At 53.9% G+C, this 15363-nt stretch overlaps 1 protein-coding gene across 2 annotated transcripts; it reads left to right on the plus strand.

Moving 5' to 3' along the window:
* Nucleotides 1–568: 568 nt before the first annotated feature.
* LOC130611545 (uncharacterized) lies at nt 569–14951 on the plus strand. 2 transcript variants are annotated; one of them, XM_057432339.1, is made up of 6 exons: nt 569–694; nt 10611–11072; nt 12092–12415; nt 12569–12735; nt 12874–12921; nt 13556–14951. In XM_057432339.1, the coding sequence occupies exons 1-5, from the start codon at nt 628–630 to the stop codon at nt 12898–12900; spliced, it is 1047 nt and encodes a 348-aa protein (XP_057288322.1). In that variant the 5' UTR covers nt 569–627; the 3' UTR covers nt 12901–12921; nt 13556–14951. The 2 variants fall into 2 exon arrangements, with proteins under 2 accessions (XP_057288322.1, XP_057288321.1); XM_057432338.1 differs by lacking the exon at nt 12874–12921.
* The last annotated feature ends 412 nt before the right edge of the window (nt 14952–15363 follow it).

The following is a 15363-nucleotide window of genomic DNA, read 5'->3' on the forward strand; positions in this document are numbered from 1 at the left end:
CAGGACAGCACTCAGGGGTGCTTGGAGCAGCACACGGGTACCCAAAAACAGTGCAGAGGCCCCAGGGCAATGTCCTGTGTTGGACTTGGCTGCTGTCACCATCCCTGTATGGAGCAGAAGTGGGGTGCCAGGCTCAACTGGGGGTGCCAGGGGCAGATCGGGGGGTGTCGAGGGCCTGGACCCGGATCACTTGGACGAGCACAGAATAATGAAGTGGTTCAGAGCCAGACCAGGGATGCACAGCACATGGAAGGACGGGACTGGGGCCGAGCTTCCCGAACCAGGGGTCACTGCTCCGAGGATGCAGGAGCCAGTGCGGGACTGGACCAAGAGCGCCCAGCCCGAACCGGCCGTGCCGGGGACCGACCGGAGATGCCGGTGGCGGTGCCAAACCGGACCGCGGATGCCAGGGAGCGAACCGGGATCGGCCCGGAGCGCTCTGACCGAAACGGAGGCGCACGGAACACGCTCGGGGATGCCGGGCCCGGGCCGGCCGGGAGTGCGGGGGCCAGTGGCGGTCCCCGCCCCGCGCCTCCAGGGCCGGGGGCTGCACCACGTGCCGCCCGCCCCGCCCCGCCTCGGCACCGCCCCGGCTCCGCCGGCGGAGCCAGCGCGGATCGGCCCAGCATGGAGGGGACGCGGCGCGCCCTGCTCCGCCTCGCCGCTGTTTGCTGCCTGCTCTGCGCCCTGCCAGGTACTGGGGACGGCAGCCCGAGGGGTACCGGAACGCGGGGAGGTGGCTCGGGGGGGTCCCGCCCGTCTCACCGCGGCCGGGAGAGCACCGCCGGGAGCAGCCGTCGGGGCAGCGCCGGGGCCCGGGCTCCTCCGCCCGCCGGTGGGGCGGCGGGAAAAGGGTCTGGGGATTCCTCCTCGGGGACGAGAACCTCCTGGGAAAAGCCCCCCGAAACTCGGCCCAAGTGCCCTGGCTCCGGCCCGCGCGCAGGGAGAGTGGCCCGGAGATGCCTGGGGGGGAGCCCGGCGAGCCTCACGCTCACGGCGGTAGCGAGGCCGCCCGGCCGGCCCTGCCCGTACACGGCAGCGCGGCTCCGCCGGGGGCCAGAGGGTCCGGCCCGCGATCACCTCCTCGGCGCGGCGAGGAACCGAGGGGATGCTCGGGGAGGGGAGCGGCGAGCCCGGAGGGACTCTGCTACCGGCCCCCATCCCTGCGAGCCCGCTCTGTCCCACCCTGCAGCTCACGGGTCCCCACAAGCAGTTGCCGAGCTCCCATCGAAGGGACCCCGGACAAAGCCCGAGCGCTGCCGCCTCCCCGCACGCACCGGACGCCCGTCCCGCCGTGCTGCGGGAGAGCGTTGTCGGCGTCCGGGATGGAGCAGGAGCCAGACCCCGGCCCGGGCAGCGTTTCCCACGCTGTGTTTCGGCAGCATGCCATGAGCAACACGTCCCCACGTGGGCAGGCGCAGTCTGCAGCGTGGCGCTGACAGCCCCGTTCACCGGCACGGCGCCGGGCCCTGCCGCATGGCCGGGAGCGGGCCCGAGCCGGGCTGCTGGCATCCCCGCCACCAGACCCCGGCAGTAACAAGAGGCTGAGCTGGCATCTAGGGACTTGCCCTGGGCTCGGGAAGCAAACGTGCTTCCTCTTGTTTGCGGCTGAGAAAAAACTCTTAGCCAGACTCTGTCAGGGTGATGGAAGCAGTAGAGACACAGAGAAACTTCGGTCTCTAATAGTTAACTGTGTTGGTAAAACCCTGGTGTAGGTGCCTGCAGGGCTGAGCTCCAGCAGTGAGAGCAGTGCTCATGCACACATTCGGTTTTTGGTGCTGAATGCAGTTTGGCTGGGTTTGAGGCTGTGCGCAGGGAAACAGTTCCAAACCAGCCCCGTTTATGTGGGCAAAGCTTCGGGTAGTGCTGTGTTCGCTGTGTATGGCTGTGCTGTGATGGGGTGCAGGGACGTGAGCAGGCACTGGCAAAGGAATGACTTGCTGGCAGAGGAATGACAACTTGGGATTTCTGTCCTCGGGAGCAGGAGGAGGCCAGGGCTGCGCTGGCTGTGTCAGCAGCGTTTCTGCCCCTGGCACCCTGGGGTACCCCCTGGGAGCCCCTTGCCCCAGCTGGCTCCTAGGAGCTGTCTCATTGCAAAGTCCAGGACTCAAAACTGCTGGAATGTAACAGAGTTAAGATTGTGCTGAGTTTTTCCTGGAATCTTTCACTCTTAGTGTCCCAATCCCAAAGTCCCTTCGCAGTCACAGGAAATGGCACCTATGCAGCTGGCCTGCTCCTTGTCCTCATGGCTTTTGGATCCTCTAGCTAATCCCAGCCACAGTTTAGAGAGCAAATGTTTTCTGAAAACAGATGGCATGGAAGAGATGCCACCAATAAAAAATGCCCCATGGCAAACCCAACCCTTATATCGAGACACCAAAGAATCCATCAGGACAGTGATGGAGGAAGGGAAAGGTTCACCTGGAGATTGTCCCCAAAGCCAACAGTCCCTAGACAAACCGATCTACAATCGGGCTCATCCCAGCTCCATGAGCTGGTTTCTGCCCTGCTCCTGATGCAGATCCTCTTTGTATCTTGGTCCAGCAGTTCCTGCTCCCGCTCCCTGGACAGGTTTGCTGCGGGGCCGCAGAGGGGTTCAGGCTGCCATTCCTTGTGCTCTGCCCACCTCAGCTTCTCAATGCAGCCTTTCTTCACTGGCTGCGGAAATCCACTTCCTCTAGTACCGTCGGCCGTACGAATAAAACCCCAAGTAACTCTGTCCTGGGTATTTTGCTGCCTCCCCTCCCGTGTCGAGCTGCCTCACAAGCAGAGGGGACGGTGTGGGGCCAAGGGCGGCAAGAGCACATAAAGCCCCGTCTGTCAGGGCTGCGCACACAGGCAGGCAGTGTCTGTGTCTGTGCAATAGATTTGCAATGATTTTTGTTCCCCTTTTTTGCCCAGGGCAAGGGGGAGTGGATGGACAAGGACAAGGGAGAATGGCTTTAAACTGAAAGAGAGGAGATTTAGATTAGATAGTAAGAAAAAATTCTTCACTGTGAGGATGCTGAGGTGCTGGCACAGGGTGTCCAGAGAAGCTGTGGCTGCCCCATCCCTGGCAGTGTTCAAGGCCAGGTTGGACACAGGGGCTTGGAGCAACCTGCTCTAGCGGAAGGTGTCCCTGCCCATGGCAGGGGGTTGGAATTGGATGAGCTTTAAGGTCCCTTCCAACCCAAACCATTCTATGAGATTCAACCCCACCTGGCTGGGGCAGCTCCAAATCTTCTGCACCCAGAACTGAGCCACAGTTCGGTCCTCTCCTCAGGGCAGTACCTCTGTCTGTGTGGGGTCGCCCCAACCCTGCACTCCCTGCCCAGCCCCATCATGTCATGCTGTCTGTCTTCAATGCCATTTCTGTGTCTGCTCTTCCCCCAGCTCCAGGTGCAGAGTGTATCTTGGCTCCCCACTGCCTTTCCATGCCCTGACCCCTTGGCTTCATTCCTCTGGGCAAAGGAGAGCAAGGAGGATCCAAAGCACAGAGGCCCCTCTCCTTCCTTCCTTTCAACCAAGACCCTCTGGGTGGGCAGACACAGTTCTTGTTGCAGGGGTTTCCGTGGGGCAGCCTTGTGGTGCCTCTGGCTGCCTTCATCCCCACCACACTCTATGGGGCAGCTCTCATAAGGTTCAGCATTGCTCAGGTGTGGGGCCATGTCTCAAGCCCTGTAGGGCTACTCCAGGCAGGGCCAGGTCATGTGTTTGCCCCGCATGACCCAAACTGCTGCTGCTCAGGGCAGGATGCACCCTCCAAGCCCCACAGCCCATGAAACCAGCAGCCTCACAGCTGGAAGGTCCTGCTCTGGGCTGAGCAGGCTTCTTGATGTCCAGACTCCCCCCCCAGCTCATGCCACACTGCACTGGAGATCAGGCTCCCTGCTGACATGGAGCTGTTATTAAGGCAACTGGCTAATTAATTTTCTCCTAATGATGTGCGTGCTTCCTCCACTGCAGCTGTGACTCCTGAGGTGACCAGGGCTAGGCTGGCTGATGCCAGAGCTTCCTGCTGTTGCTGTATTTTTGGGGTTACACAGCCCCAGAGAAGGGAAGGCTTCCCAGGGCTCCTGTGTCCCCAGCAGCCTCTGGGCAAAGGGGTCTTCATCACAGCTCAATCCCTCTGCCGAGGAACAAAGCAAACAGCATGGGAGCTTCCAGGGTACCTTCTTGCCAAGCAGGATGCTTCATAGCTGCATGCTGCCAGTGGAAAATAACTGGCTGGTGTGACAGTGGTGGCTGAGCAAGGCATCCTGCTCTCCCCTTTTGCCCTGCCATGGGAATCTGGGATAAGCCTTCTGACCTCTGTAGTGGGGGATAAGTGATGGGGCTTCATGCAAACCTGTGGGAAAGCTGTTTCTTGCATCTCTCCTTGGGGCTGCCCCCTCCCTGACTCAGGCTCCAGTACCACTGTGTGCTCAGGGCACGTCTGTGCTGTTTATGGGTTTTTCTAGTACAGAAGATTCTGACCTTGACATTTATGGTACTGTTTCCAGGGCTGCTCATCTCTGCTCTTGAAACTCTTGCTCTGCCTTGCCGTGCTGTGCCACCGTGGGCTGGTTGTCCCTGTTCCAAATGCGGTGCCAATAAAATCATACAATAGTTTGGATTGGAAGGGACCTTCAAAAGTCATCTAGTCCAGACCCCTGCAATGAGCAGGGACATCTTCAGCTAGATCAGGTGCTGGGCTGTCCTTCCCCAGCACCCAACTGAGTGAGCTGTGCGCGCTCAGTACCCCATATCTAATCTGAGCCCCGTCTCGTGCTCAGCTCGTGGACACCTGCCTATCAGGCTGGAAGGAGCTTCTCAGTCAGGAGACCCGGTTTCTATTCCTGTCCCTTACCACAGCCGTGGCTTTGCAGCGTGCCTGGCCTGGCAGCTTTCCAGGAGGTGCTTGGCACTCAGCACCGCCAGTTCACACCCCCCAGTTTTGCTGCCTGCGCAACAGGGCACAGCTGAGCTCACAGAGGCCACATGTGGTGAATTAAACTGCTGCCACATGAGAGCTTCACTGTGGTCCCAAGGAGGCTGCGAGGTCTGATCTGTCCCTGCACCAAGGCTCCTCGCAGCAGACAGAGCCTATTCAGCCTCTCTGCTGGGATGGGGATGGGAACAGTCCTGCCATCAGCCCTGGTAGAGAGAGCACTGGATCCTGCAGCAAATGCAGCCCGGTGACATCCTGCCTCCATAGAGGTATCCAGGTATCCAACTGGAGCTGAGTTTACAAAGCAGTTCCCCTTTGTACCGAATCTCCATCTCCGAGCCTTGCTTCGTTGCGATGACGGTGTTTGCTCTACAGCATCCCTGGGTGCATCTGGCACCTACCTGGAGAGCTCTATAAATCTCTTCTGCCACTTGGGGCTTTTTTATTCCAAGCTCTTGAGTTAAGGAGAAGAGGTCAGGCTGAGCCAATGTCTAATCAGCAGCTACTCTGGTTCTACTTTTGCATGAAATGAAGAGCCTCGGTTTTAAATCCCACTGTATGGTTTTATTTGCATTTGTGCTCAAGCTCTTTTTCCTTGAAGAGGTTGTTTAATTACCATTGGTTGGTAACCATAAAAATGTAATAACTGGCAACAAAAGATAATTTCTACACTTAATGGAGTACTTTGCTGAGCAACAGGATATAATATAATTGCTTAAATACGTATAGGTTACAGCTTACGCTGTTACTTTTTAAACATTAATTTTGCATTTTACTAGGTTGTTTGCAACTTGAGCTGTTAACTTAAATGGGAATTGAATTCAGTTAGTGAACGAAAATAGCATTTTAGAAGGGCTCGGGTGCCTTTTCAATGAATCAGAGTAGCAGTTTGACGTGCGCTCTGTAGGAAGCTGCTTGAAGCGAGGTGCTGTCTTCAGACAGTGACAGCCTGTGCAGGAGGATTCATCCACACCAGGGAGCCCTGCTCCCAAAGGTGGTTTCCCGAAATCCTGGGTGGATTTTTTCCTGTCTTTGTGCTCAGCTCTCACCTGGGTCTCTGTGCCTGTTCCAGTGGTGACTGCAGCCTGCACCCCTTTGCCCTGCTCCCCCAGAAGCCCCAGCAGCCAGCCTGCTGCTGCCTTCCTTACCTTATGTGGCTCTCCTGCATCTCACCCTGTGGGAATTTAGAAGCCTATGGATTTCAGTTTGGGTTTGTTTTGTCCCTTGGGGAGCTCAGGCTGCTGTTTCTGGCTGAGATAAGGAGGGTGCAGAGGATGCTGCTGGAACTGTGGCAGGAGGGTTGTGTCAAGAGCTCGTCTGCAGGCTGGTCCAGCTGAGGCCCTGCACTGTCTCTCACTGACTTGTTTTATTCTGAGATCAAAATAGATGTTGGGTGGCTGCTGTGGCAGAGGATGGAGGAGACATCCCCACTCTGCATGGCTGCCCTGACACAGCAGCAATGCTCTCTGCTGGTTGTGCAAACCTTCCTCAGCCCTGAAACTTGGCCTCAGCCCTGAAACTTGGGCAGGGAACACAAAGGAGGAACGGCCCCCCCATCTCCTGCAGAGCTGGCTTCCTTCACTCCTCTCAGCTATGGCATATTTATACCATGTCTACTCTGGAGCTGTTGGGAGCTCTTGTTGATGCATGGAGGTCCCTTAGTGCTGGAGAGGGGCTGAAGCTGTGGGCTGATGCTCAGAGCCCTCCCTTCCCTCATGAAGTTTCCCACCCTTGTCCAAGGCAGGGGCTTCTTGGCTGGCTGCATCCCTCCTCCCTTGGGACTGCTCTCTTCCTTCGCCCCTCTCGTTTCCCAGACAGAGGTCACTGCAGTCAGCATTGTCTGATGGGAGCTGCCGCTCCAGATCCACCTCCCTGCCCTAGTGTGGTCTGAGCCTGCTGTTTCTCACCATGCACAGCCTGAGCCTGGTGGTTGGCCCAGACCCGGGGCTGCAGCCAGGGGACCTCCCGGCAGTCTGCTTTAACAGGCACTGTAGCGTGACCAAAGCAAACCCACCCCTGGTTCCCAGAGATGCTGTTATTATCAGAGCTCTTGCTTGCAGCTGCTCCTGCTTCTTCACTTGCAGCACAATCGTAGTTGCTTTATTATGGATCCAGGAGTGACTGCACCTTCACCACCTGCTTTGGGGTGCTGCAATTGTCAGGCTTTGGAGCATCCCAGAGAAGTTGAAGCATATCCACACTAAGTCCTTCCCATTTGCACCTGAGACAAGATGGGCATGTGGTTCCTTCTTGTCTCCAGGAGCTGATGGGGGTGATGCCTTAGGCAATGCAGCCACAGCTTTCCTGGCATGTGGTGCAGGAAGCAGAGCTCCTTCAGGAAGACGCCAGAGTAACGAGCTCTGACCTGTGTCTCTGTAAGTAACTAATAAACAGCTAAAGACATCATTGCTCGGTGACTGGAGCAGCAGGGACAGTGCTGGAGATGGGGATTTTCCGACCTGTTCGGCACCAGGGATTCAGAACAAACCACAGTGTTGGGACCCTGGAGGATCACAGCTGCTGTTGGGTTTGCTGGGTCTCGTCCAGCACAGGCAGCAGCAGCAGAGCTGTGCTCCCCACACAGGACTGCAGGGTTTGCACCGGGCTGGGTGGAAATGAGTGATAAAACTCTGGGAAACAAAGTTGTGGCGTTCCAGCAATGATGTAGCAGATCTTAATGCAAGACACTGTGCGGGAGTGCTTTTATTTTGAGACCAAGCTGAACTACGCCTCATTAGTGCTTGCACTCCAACGCTCACAAGCACCAAGTTGAACCTATAGGGTGTTTCCCCAAGTGCTTTGCTTGGCGACTGTGTGCTGGCTTTGGATGTGCTCTTACCGTAAAGAGCTGACAGACAGATGAGATGGTGATCTGTCTGTCTGTCCCCAGGTGATCATTATTTACTCACTGTCCTTTGTTTCTTTATCCATCTTAAGCTCTTGCCTTGTTCTCTATCTTACCACCATTATCTGTTAATGGCTTGAGTCTTTGTGTTAGCCAGGTTTGGGCTCTCCCTTTTTTCAGGCTCTCCTTTGTTTTCCCGAGCTGGTAGCACTGTGATAAGCAAGGCTGGATGATCTGCTAATGCAGGTGCCATCAACACCTGCCATGCTCAGAGGCGTCGGAAGGGATTCCTGCTGCCCCAGTGGTTCCTTTTCCTGCTCCATACCTGCCAGTTTTCTGCAATCTCTTCTGCAATTCTCTACAAAGCAGGTTTTACACACCACAGTGCTGTGTTACACCAGAGCCGGGCCAGCGGCCAGCACAAGTCTGTTTGCAATGGTCCTGCTAAATTCCTGTGCGATGCAGGTCTGGAGCAGCCTGTCCACCCAGGCACCACTTCCTCGGTGGTTGCGGGCACTGAGCAGTTCTGCGGCAAAGAGACATGTGGCTACATAAGGATACAAGAACTTAGGGGAATACAACTCCCACTAGCTCTCCCTCTAGCAGACAGCAGGGAGCTGTGTGTACAGCCCATCCTTATTCACAGGGGAGGGGAGCTGCTTGTGCCCACAAACCCTCCTGCCCCACAGCACCTCCTGGCAGGGATGCCAGCTCCTGACACTGATGTGACTGTTTCAGAGCTGCTCGGGCCTTTGTACAAGACGGCTCTTCCCAGATCTTTCCTCTGCGTGACCCCAGGCACAGCTTGCCACCCCGCAGGAGCTGGCCTGGGCACAAGCCAGCTATTCAAAGCAGCACGTAGCCAGGCTTGCCACTGGCCAGGCACCTGGCCACCACCTTTCCTGTTTACCCCACGGTGACAGCGCAGCTCTGTGTGTGTCTTGCTGCATAGCAGCAGGTAGTTGGGTGTTTACAGAGCAAGCATCTGCCAGTGCCCAGCCAGGATCCGTCAGCATTCTCCCCAGTGCAGGCTCTGGAACTGCTGGGATCTCACCCAAGAGGCAGCATGCTTGGTTTCAGGCTGGAAATTCTCACATGAAAGGCTGTGTGGTTTGGTGCCTGATCCTGGGAAACGCAGTGCTTGGGTTTTTCCTTCTAGGTGTTACTGGTGTACTGTGTACCTTAGATCCATTTTAGATTAGACATTAGGAAGAAGTTCTTTACTGTGAGGGTGCTGAGGCGCTGGCGCAGGCTGCCCAGAGAAGCTGTGGCTGCCCCATCCCTGGCAGTGTTCAAGGCCAGATTGGACAGGGCACTAGAGCAACCTGCTCTAATGGAAGGTGTCCCTGCCCACGGCAGGGGGTTGGAGCTGGATGAGCTTTAAGGTCCCTTCCAACCCAAACCATTCTATGATTTCAGAGAGCAGCTTGCTTTGTTTAGAGGCACATTCTGGCTATAGACAGCTGGATCCAGGTGAAGCCAAAGGGAGCATCACTTATACCTTCAGTCCTCATGTTCAAGTTGCTGCAGCTGGGGCTCCCCTTGAAAGCTTGCTCTGTTAATGTGTGGAGTAGAGTTGTGCTGCCTGCTTGTGCATCCCCCATGGAGCCCTCCTGGGACTGGGGCCCTGGGCTGGGGAAGCACAGCTCTGTCAGGCTGCTGTTAGGTTTTGAATTCTCCAGCTGGTCAGGGTACTGCAAAGGTCTCTTGAGAGAGATGCATTGTGTCTTTTTTTAGGGCCTGTTAAGTGCTGTAGCTGGGGAAGAGCTCTGATAACTGTGTCCGTTCTGAAGAGCTTTTAAAAACTCCTGAGTTTTCCCCAAAGCCTTGGTATGAGAGTGGGCTGCTTTGTTGGTGGATGAATGCTTCCTGGGTACAGCATCTGCCTCAGATGCTTCTCCACTGTGGAGAGCAGGCATGAAGATGGATTTTCTTCAGTACCTGTGTTTTTTCCTGCAGTTGGCTCCTCATGCCTCTGTGGCTTGGTTAGAAACTTGAACAGAAATCATCAAAATATTGACCATGCAATGTTTTTAAATTGTCTGGAGAGTCCATCCTGCTGGCGCTCCATTTCTCTGTTTTCTTCCTGTTTACACGCTGAGAAATCCTCACAGGACCTATGTTTATGAATGGGCAGTGTTAGAGCTTTGTGGTGTTCTTTCTCCCTCATGCTGTCACACTGTCTAGCAGCTTAGGATCCGGGGGGATCCTTGCTTGCTGCAGGTTCCTTCTAAGGAAGCTGGCCTCGTTGGTGTAGTGGGAGGCTGAGTAGCCCCCATTTCTATGACAACAGTTGCACTTTATGGTGGTGATGTGTTCATAAATAGCTCATGAAGGTGGCTCCCAAAGCACCCCACCAGCCCTGCTAGCTGTAGTACACTTGCTACCCATTTCACCTTTCCCTCTAGCAGCAAGCCCACACTACTACTAAGATGACTAGGATATATGCTTTACCCTTGCCAGCACAGACTTTTTAAATGCTTTTCTACACTCTGTCAGTCCAGGGGAGCTGGGGATCTACTGCCACTTCTTCCCCACTTGTATTTTTTCCTGTACACTGCTGACTCCCAACGAACCAAGGAAGACTTACCTAAGGTTCTCACACAATCAGGTCTCAGGTGGTACTTTTAAAAACCCAAATCCCTTAAAGGGTTTAAAAGGTGCTCGAGGATAGAACAGAACAGGAGCACAGCGGGGAGGAGGTCCCCACCTTACAGAGGAGCTGTACCCCTTCCTCAAGTGTGTACCTGGAGTTAAAGGGATGGAGAGGTTCAGTTCCTGGTCTTCCCCTCCGTTTTTCCTCTCAGTGTGGGATCTCTGACAAACTTTTCATCCATTCTTTACTCTGTTCCATAGGAGAGGGTCAGAAGACATCAGAGGTGACACCACCTTTTCTTAGCACAGCTCCAACCTCACATCAGCCAAGGGAAGCCTCTGCCTTCAGTGCAGTGACTGCTGCCATTCCTGAGACAAGCCTGGAGAAAAACTTGACTGCTGCCACACTCAATGCCACTGGAGCCCACGCTACAGAGATGGAGGATGCCTCCATCCCTACCACCCCCATGGTGGGCACCAAGGCAGAGACACTGCAGGCTTCCACCACTGCCAGCACCGAGACCATCACCATTACACAGCATGAGCACCACAACATGATCTTGTCAGTCAACAGCAGCACTGAAATCCTCTCCCCTATCCCAACTGCCAGCACTCTGGAAGAAAACCAGCACCACCACGAGGTCCCTGAGCCTTTCAACACAACTGAAGAAATGGAGGAGGCCAGTAGCGCAACCCCCACGCCTCCCCTGAACAGTGTGACAGGTGAGGTTTTGCCTTTTCTGCCTGTGCGGAACGTCCTGCCCCAAGGGTGCACAACCTGGAAACTCCTGTGAACTCTCAAGGCCAGTTCAGTGGGACTGACTTGCAGAGCTGCTGTTAAGTCACCATCCACTTTGCAAACTTCATTAGTTTATGGTATTAAGTGTGCTGGCTGCTTTCCGATGAGGACATTGATTGTGTGCAGGGATGTCCTTTATAGATCTCATCCAAAACAATGTGCTTCAGCAGTGCTGCACAGCTGGGCTCGTCCAAGACCAGAGCCGGGGGCTCAATAGGAGCTTTTTCCCTGCTGCAAGCAAATGGGGCAGCACACCCTCCCTTAAACAAAGCATGGAGAAGGGCAGGCACAAGCATCAGCCCATCCATCTCTGGGCAACCATGGGAACCCCTACCCTACCTCCAGATCCCTCCTAGGCAGCGTGAGGACTGGCTGTAGGTCTGTGATCCCAGTCTCACCCACCCTGGGGCCTGCCAGGCTGTCACACACCCCTGATGGAAGGCAACTATTGATTGACCATTGATGTGCATGGTGGTCATGCACAACCGCATCCTTCACCCTGGCTGGTGTCACGGGGTCCTGCTGTTCTGTGACACACAGACACATCATCACAGGGATGATGCTACTCAGTCCCTGGGCAGCCCCTTCTGTGGTCCCTGTAAGGAGGGATGAGAACTCTTTCCCAGTCTCTTGCTCAGGGGTGACCCTCGGCTCTGTGCAGAGCTGTTTGAGACTACTCTGCTTGTCCTTTGTCCCCAAGAGGACAGGACTTGTGGACCCAGCTGAGGTTAGCTGACATTGCACATTGGCACGTACGAAAAACAAGAAGACTTTCCAGGCACTGTGGCTGTGCTATAAAACCTGTTTGTTTCCTGAAGGGTTGTCAGTAAGGTGCTATTCCTGTAGTCCCAGCAGTAATCCTTACAGCCCTGCTTACATCTTGTCACAGAACAGTGCACTTCCACTTTATCCTTTGAAATAATTGATTGGTTCTATTTTGCAGCAACAAGTAACAGCTCTCAGCCTTTTGGTGGGCAGACCATGGGACCCACAGCAGCAAGGTCCGAAACCAGGCCAGGAACGAGCCCTGTGCATGCCACAGAGGAAAGCACCACAGAGCCCAGAACCTCCTCTGCTCCCATCTCAACCACAGGGAGCATGTCCTCTGCTACTGCCTCCAGTACTGTGACAGTGAGACCCCTTGTGACCAGCTCCACGTATGCTAGCACAGCTGCCATCCCCACCAGCACACCTACACTGGAGCAGGCATTAGAGCCCATACATGAGAAAGCCTCTGTATTGGATGTCGGTGATGATGAAAATCCAGGTAAATGCTTTGCTTTTGTTCCTGCTTTTACAAAGAGTTGGGGCTACTTCAAATTGCCTCCCAGTTGTACTGAGCACAACCAGCAAAGACAAGGCTTTGCTACTCCAGCCTTGAAGGTTCTCCTTTGGCCTCATTCTCTTGGTATCCTTGCAGAGCTCCCCAGTTCCCCTTTGGCTGATACAACGAAGGCTGATCCCTTGGTGATCACCGTGATCTCTGTCTTCGTTGTCATGGTGGGCATCCTAGGCCTATTGGGCTTCCTGAGATACCGCCAGCACAACAGCCGCATGGAGTTCCGGCGCCTGCAGGACCTGCCCATGGTGAGTAATGCCTTCAGCCCAGCCTGACATGGTCCGGCTTGCTACTGGCTGCTCTGCAGTTCCCCTTCTACCACATTAGTAATGCCTTGGGTATTTGCAGCAGCATGAATGCTGATCACAACTCCTGTTCCCTCTTAGGTCCCTCTCCTTCAATCCAGGGTTTGAATCAAGACAGCAAGTCTCAAGGTTGGCCACTAAAGAAGCTCTCTGCCTTTCCCTCACTCTGCAGGGGAATGCTAAGAGGTTAAATAGAGAGAGGAAGGGGAGCTCCATCCCATCTTCCCCTGAAATGACACCTTCCTAGCTGCTCCTCCTGTATTCTTGATATATTTGCTTTGTGACTCTAACAAAGCAGATTCCGTGCTCTGCTCCAGCAAGGTTGTCTGTCTGTCTGCGTTTGAGCTTTTGGGGATATAAAAACATATAAGGGTTTGAGAGGCTGGATTAGCTCTGGGGAAAATGCAACTAATTCACTGTGCTTTCTGGGACAGAGGAATACCGAAGGGAACTTCTGCAGCTAGCAAGCAAGCTGATGCTGTTTCAAGCTGAGTGGAGTTTTCCACAGCCAGGGTTTTCCACATCCCTGCAGCAGGCAGGCTCTTCCTGAATGCACCTCTTCTCTCCAAAAGCTGCAGCAGGAAGAGAGAGTGACAGCTCAAGGAATTGCACAGGGACAGATTTAGAAGGATTGCTGGGCAGATGACCACAACTGTGACAGTGTGGATGAGAAGGCTGTACTGCCTGCACAGCACTCTTCCAGGCTGGAACTGTGTGCCACCATGCAGACTTTTCATTAAAGCACACTCTTCTCTGCTTCTAGGATGACATGATGGAGGACACCCCTCTCTCACTCTACAGCTACTAGGCAACCAGGCTGTCCTCTGCCTGGCCGGCTGAACTTCCCAGAGGAGAAGGCCTTGAGGACTTCTTGAGGTCCCAGACGATCTGCTGAGGAATGAGGGGCTGTGATTTGCACACAACTGAAAGATCCTTTTCAGATGGCTTTTGGTTTTAGACATTTTCAGTAGTTCAATGTTGAAGTTTTTACGCTGAGAAACAGAGCCCAAGTCTGGCCCTTTCCTCCAGGGTGTCCTTGAAACCATGCCTTGAAGAGGTGCCTCCTCCTTTTAGTGTGGTGACCAATTAGCCAAGACAACCTTTGCCATCATGTTCCACATGGAGCTCTTCTGTCCATCTTGGCAGCTGCTGCTTTCAAAGGAGGTGGGCAAGTGATCCATACAAGAGCTCTTAACACTGGTGGTGTCAGCACAGTGCTAGCAAAGGAGACTGCTGTTTTCTAAGGGAGCCAAGGATGTGGAAAGCAGTTGTCTTGGGCTCCTTCTTGTTCTTTATTTTTAAGGTTGTTTGGTTTGGGTTTTTTTTCTTGCACTTTTTTTGTTCCTGTTTCAGCTTTAGTCCCAGGATTGGCACAGCCCATCCTGAAACACCTACCAGGAGGATGACAGACTGCTCTGCTTCCTTCCTACATGCATACCTTTTCTCTTTAACCAGGGAAAACAGTTTTGTGGCCACTGGAGAAGTGCCCTTGCTACTTGATGTTGCTTTGAAGTTGCTGGGAGGAAAATGAACATAATTTTAGCTTAACAGGGCCTGATAGGAGTCAGTCTGTTGCAATTAGACACACTAATTTGGTCTCACCAAAATTAGGAAACCGTGTCTCCCATACTTGATGCCTTCAGCATATGTGTAAACTCTGCCCAGGCTCAGTGAATGCTTTAGTCTATTTCTCTGCCTGGATTGACACTTGCCTTTCCTCAGGTACCTCCCATTTTGCTGCTAGCATCTGGTTGCTGAAAGCTGTTGTACAAAACTAGTACTGCACTCTGCCTCCTCTGCTATGCAAGGTCAAAGCTCCTTTACCTTCTAATGTTGGTCTTTATGCCAGTTGGCATCTCATCACGAAGACAGATCTTGGGTGTAGGTGCCTTCCTCCACTTCCCTTTCTAGATGTTAGGCTGATGAGATTCTGCACTTTTGCCTCAAAGTATCACTGCTGTAGACTGCATCCAAGCCTCCTGAGTCCCCTCAAGGAATGGACCAGAGTCTCTGAGTGTAAGTCTGAGGATCGTTTGGTGCCCTTGCCTCAGAAAGACGGTAGTGTGCATGACATGGAAATGTTCGTGTAATTAACACTTGCTCCTATTTTCTAATTCACATTTGACTGCAGGTAAAGAGAAACAGATACCTTCTCTAGAGTGTTTTCTGTATCCTGACAGGATACAGAAAGAGCTAGACAGAGATTGTCTATCACATTGCTCTTACAAGCCTCAGTCTATCCTCTCAGTAGCAACACTCACTGACCCCACAAAGGACAGATACCAGCCCTCACTAGCAAAACTACCTTTTTTTTCCAGTGTTGTCGTTACTTGTCTTAGCAGGGAAAGGGCAATTTTCCAGTCAACAGGTCTTAAATTATCTGCAAAGCCCAAAGATGGAGCACAACTGGTTTGGGTCAAATAGATGAACTGGGTAAAGCAGTGGTTCCTCCTTACTGTGCTACTACTGCCTGAAGTGACAAAAGGCTGCAGTGCAATTTGGGTTCTGATGTTGGCTTTGGCCTTGCATCTGTTTATTGTAAGGATGCCCAGTAAAATAGGGAAGAGGGTT

Source organism: Pezoporus wallicus, unplaced genomic scaffold (genome assembly GCF_028554395.1).
Source record: "Pezoporus wallicus isolate ANWC-B61680 ecotype Strahan unplaced genomic scaffold, APGP_CSIRO_Pwel_v1 contig_14428, whole genome shotgun sequence".
Taxonomy (NCBI): Eukaryota; Metazoa; Chordata; class Aves; order Psittaciformes; family Psittacidae; genus Pezoporus; species Pezoporus wallicus.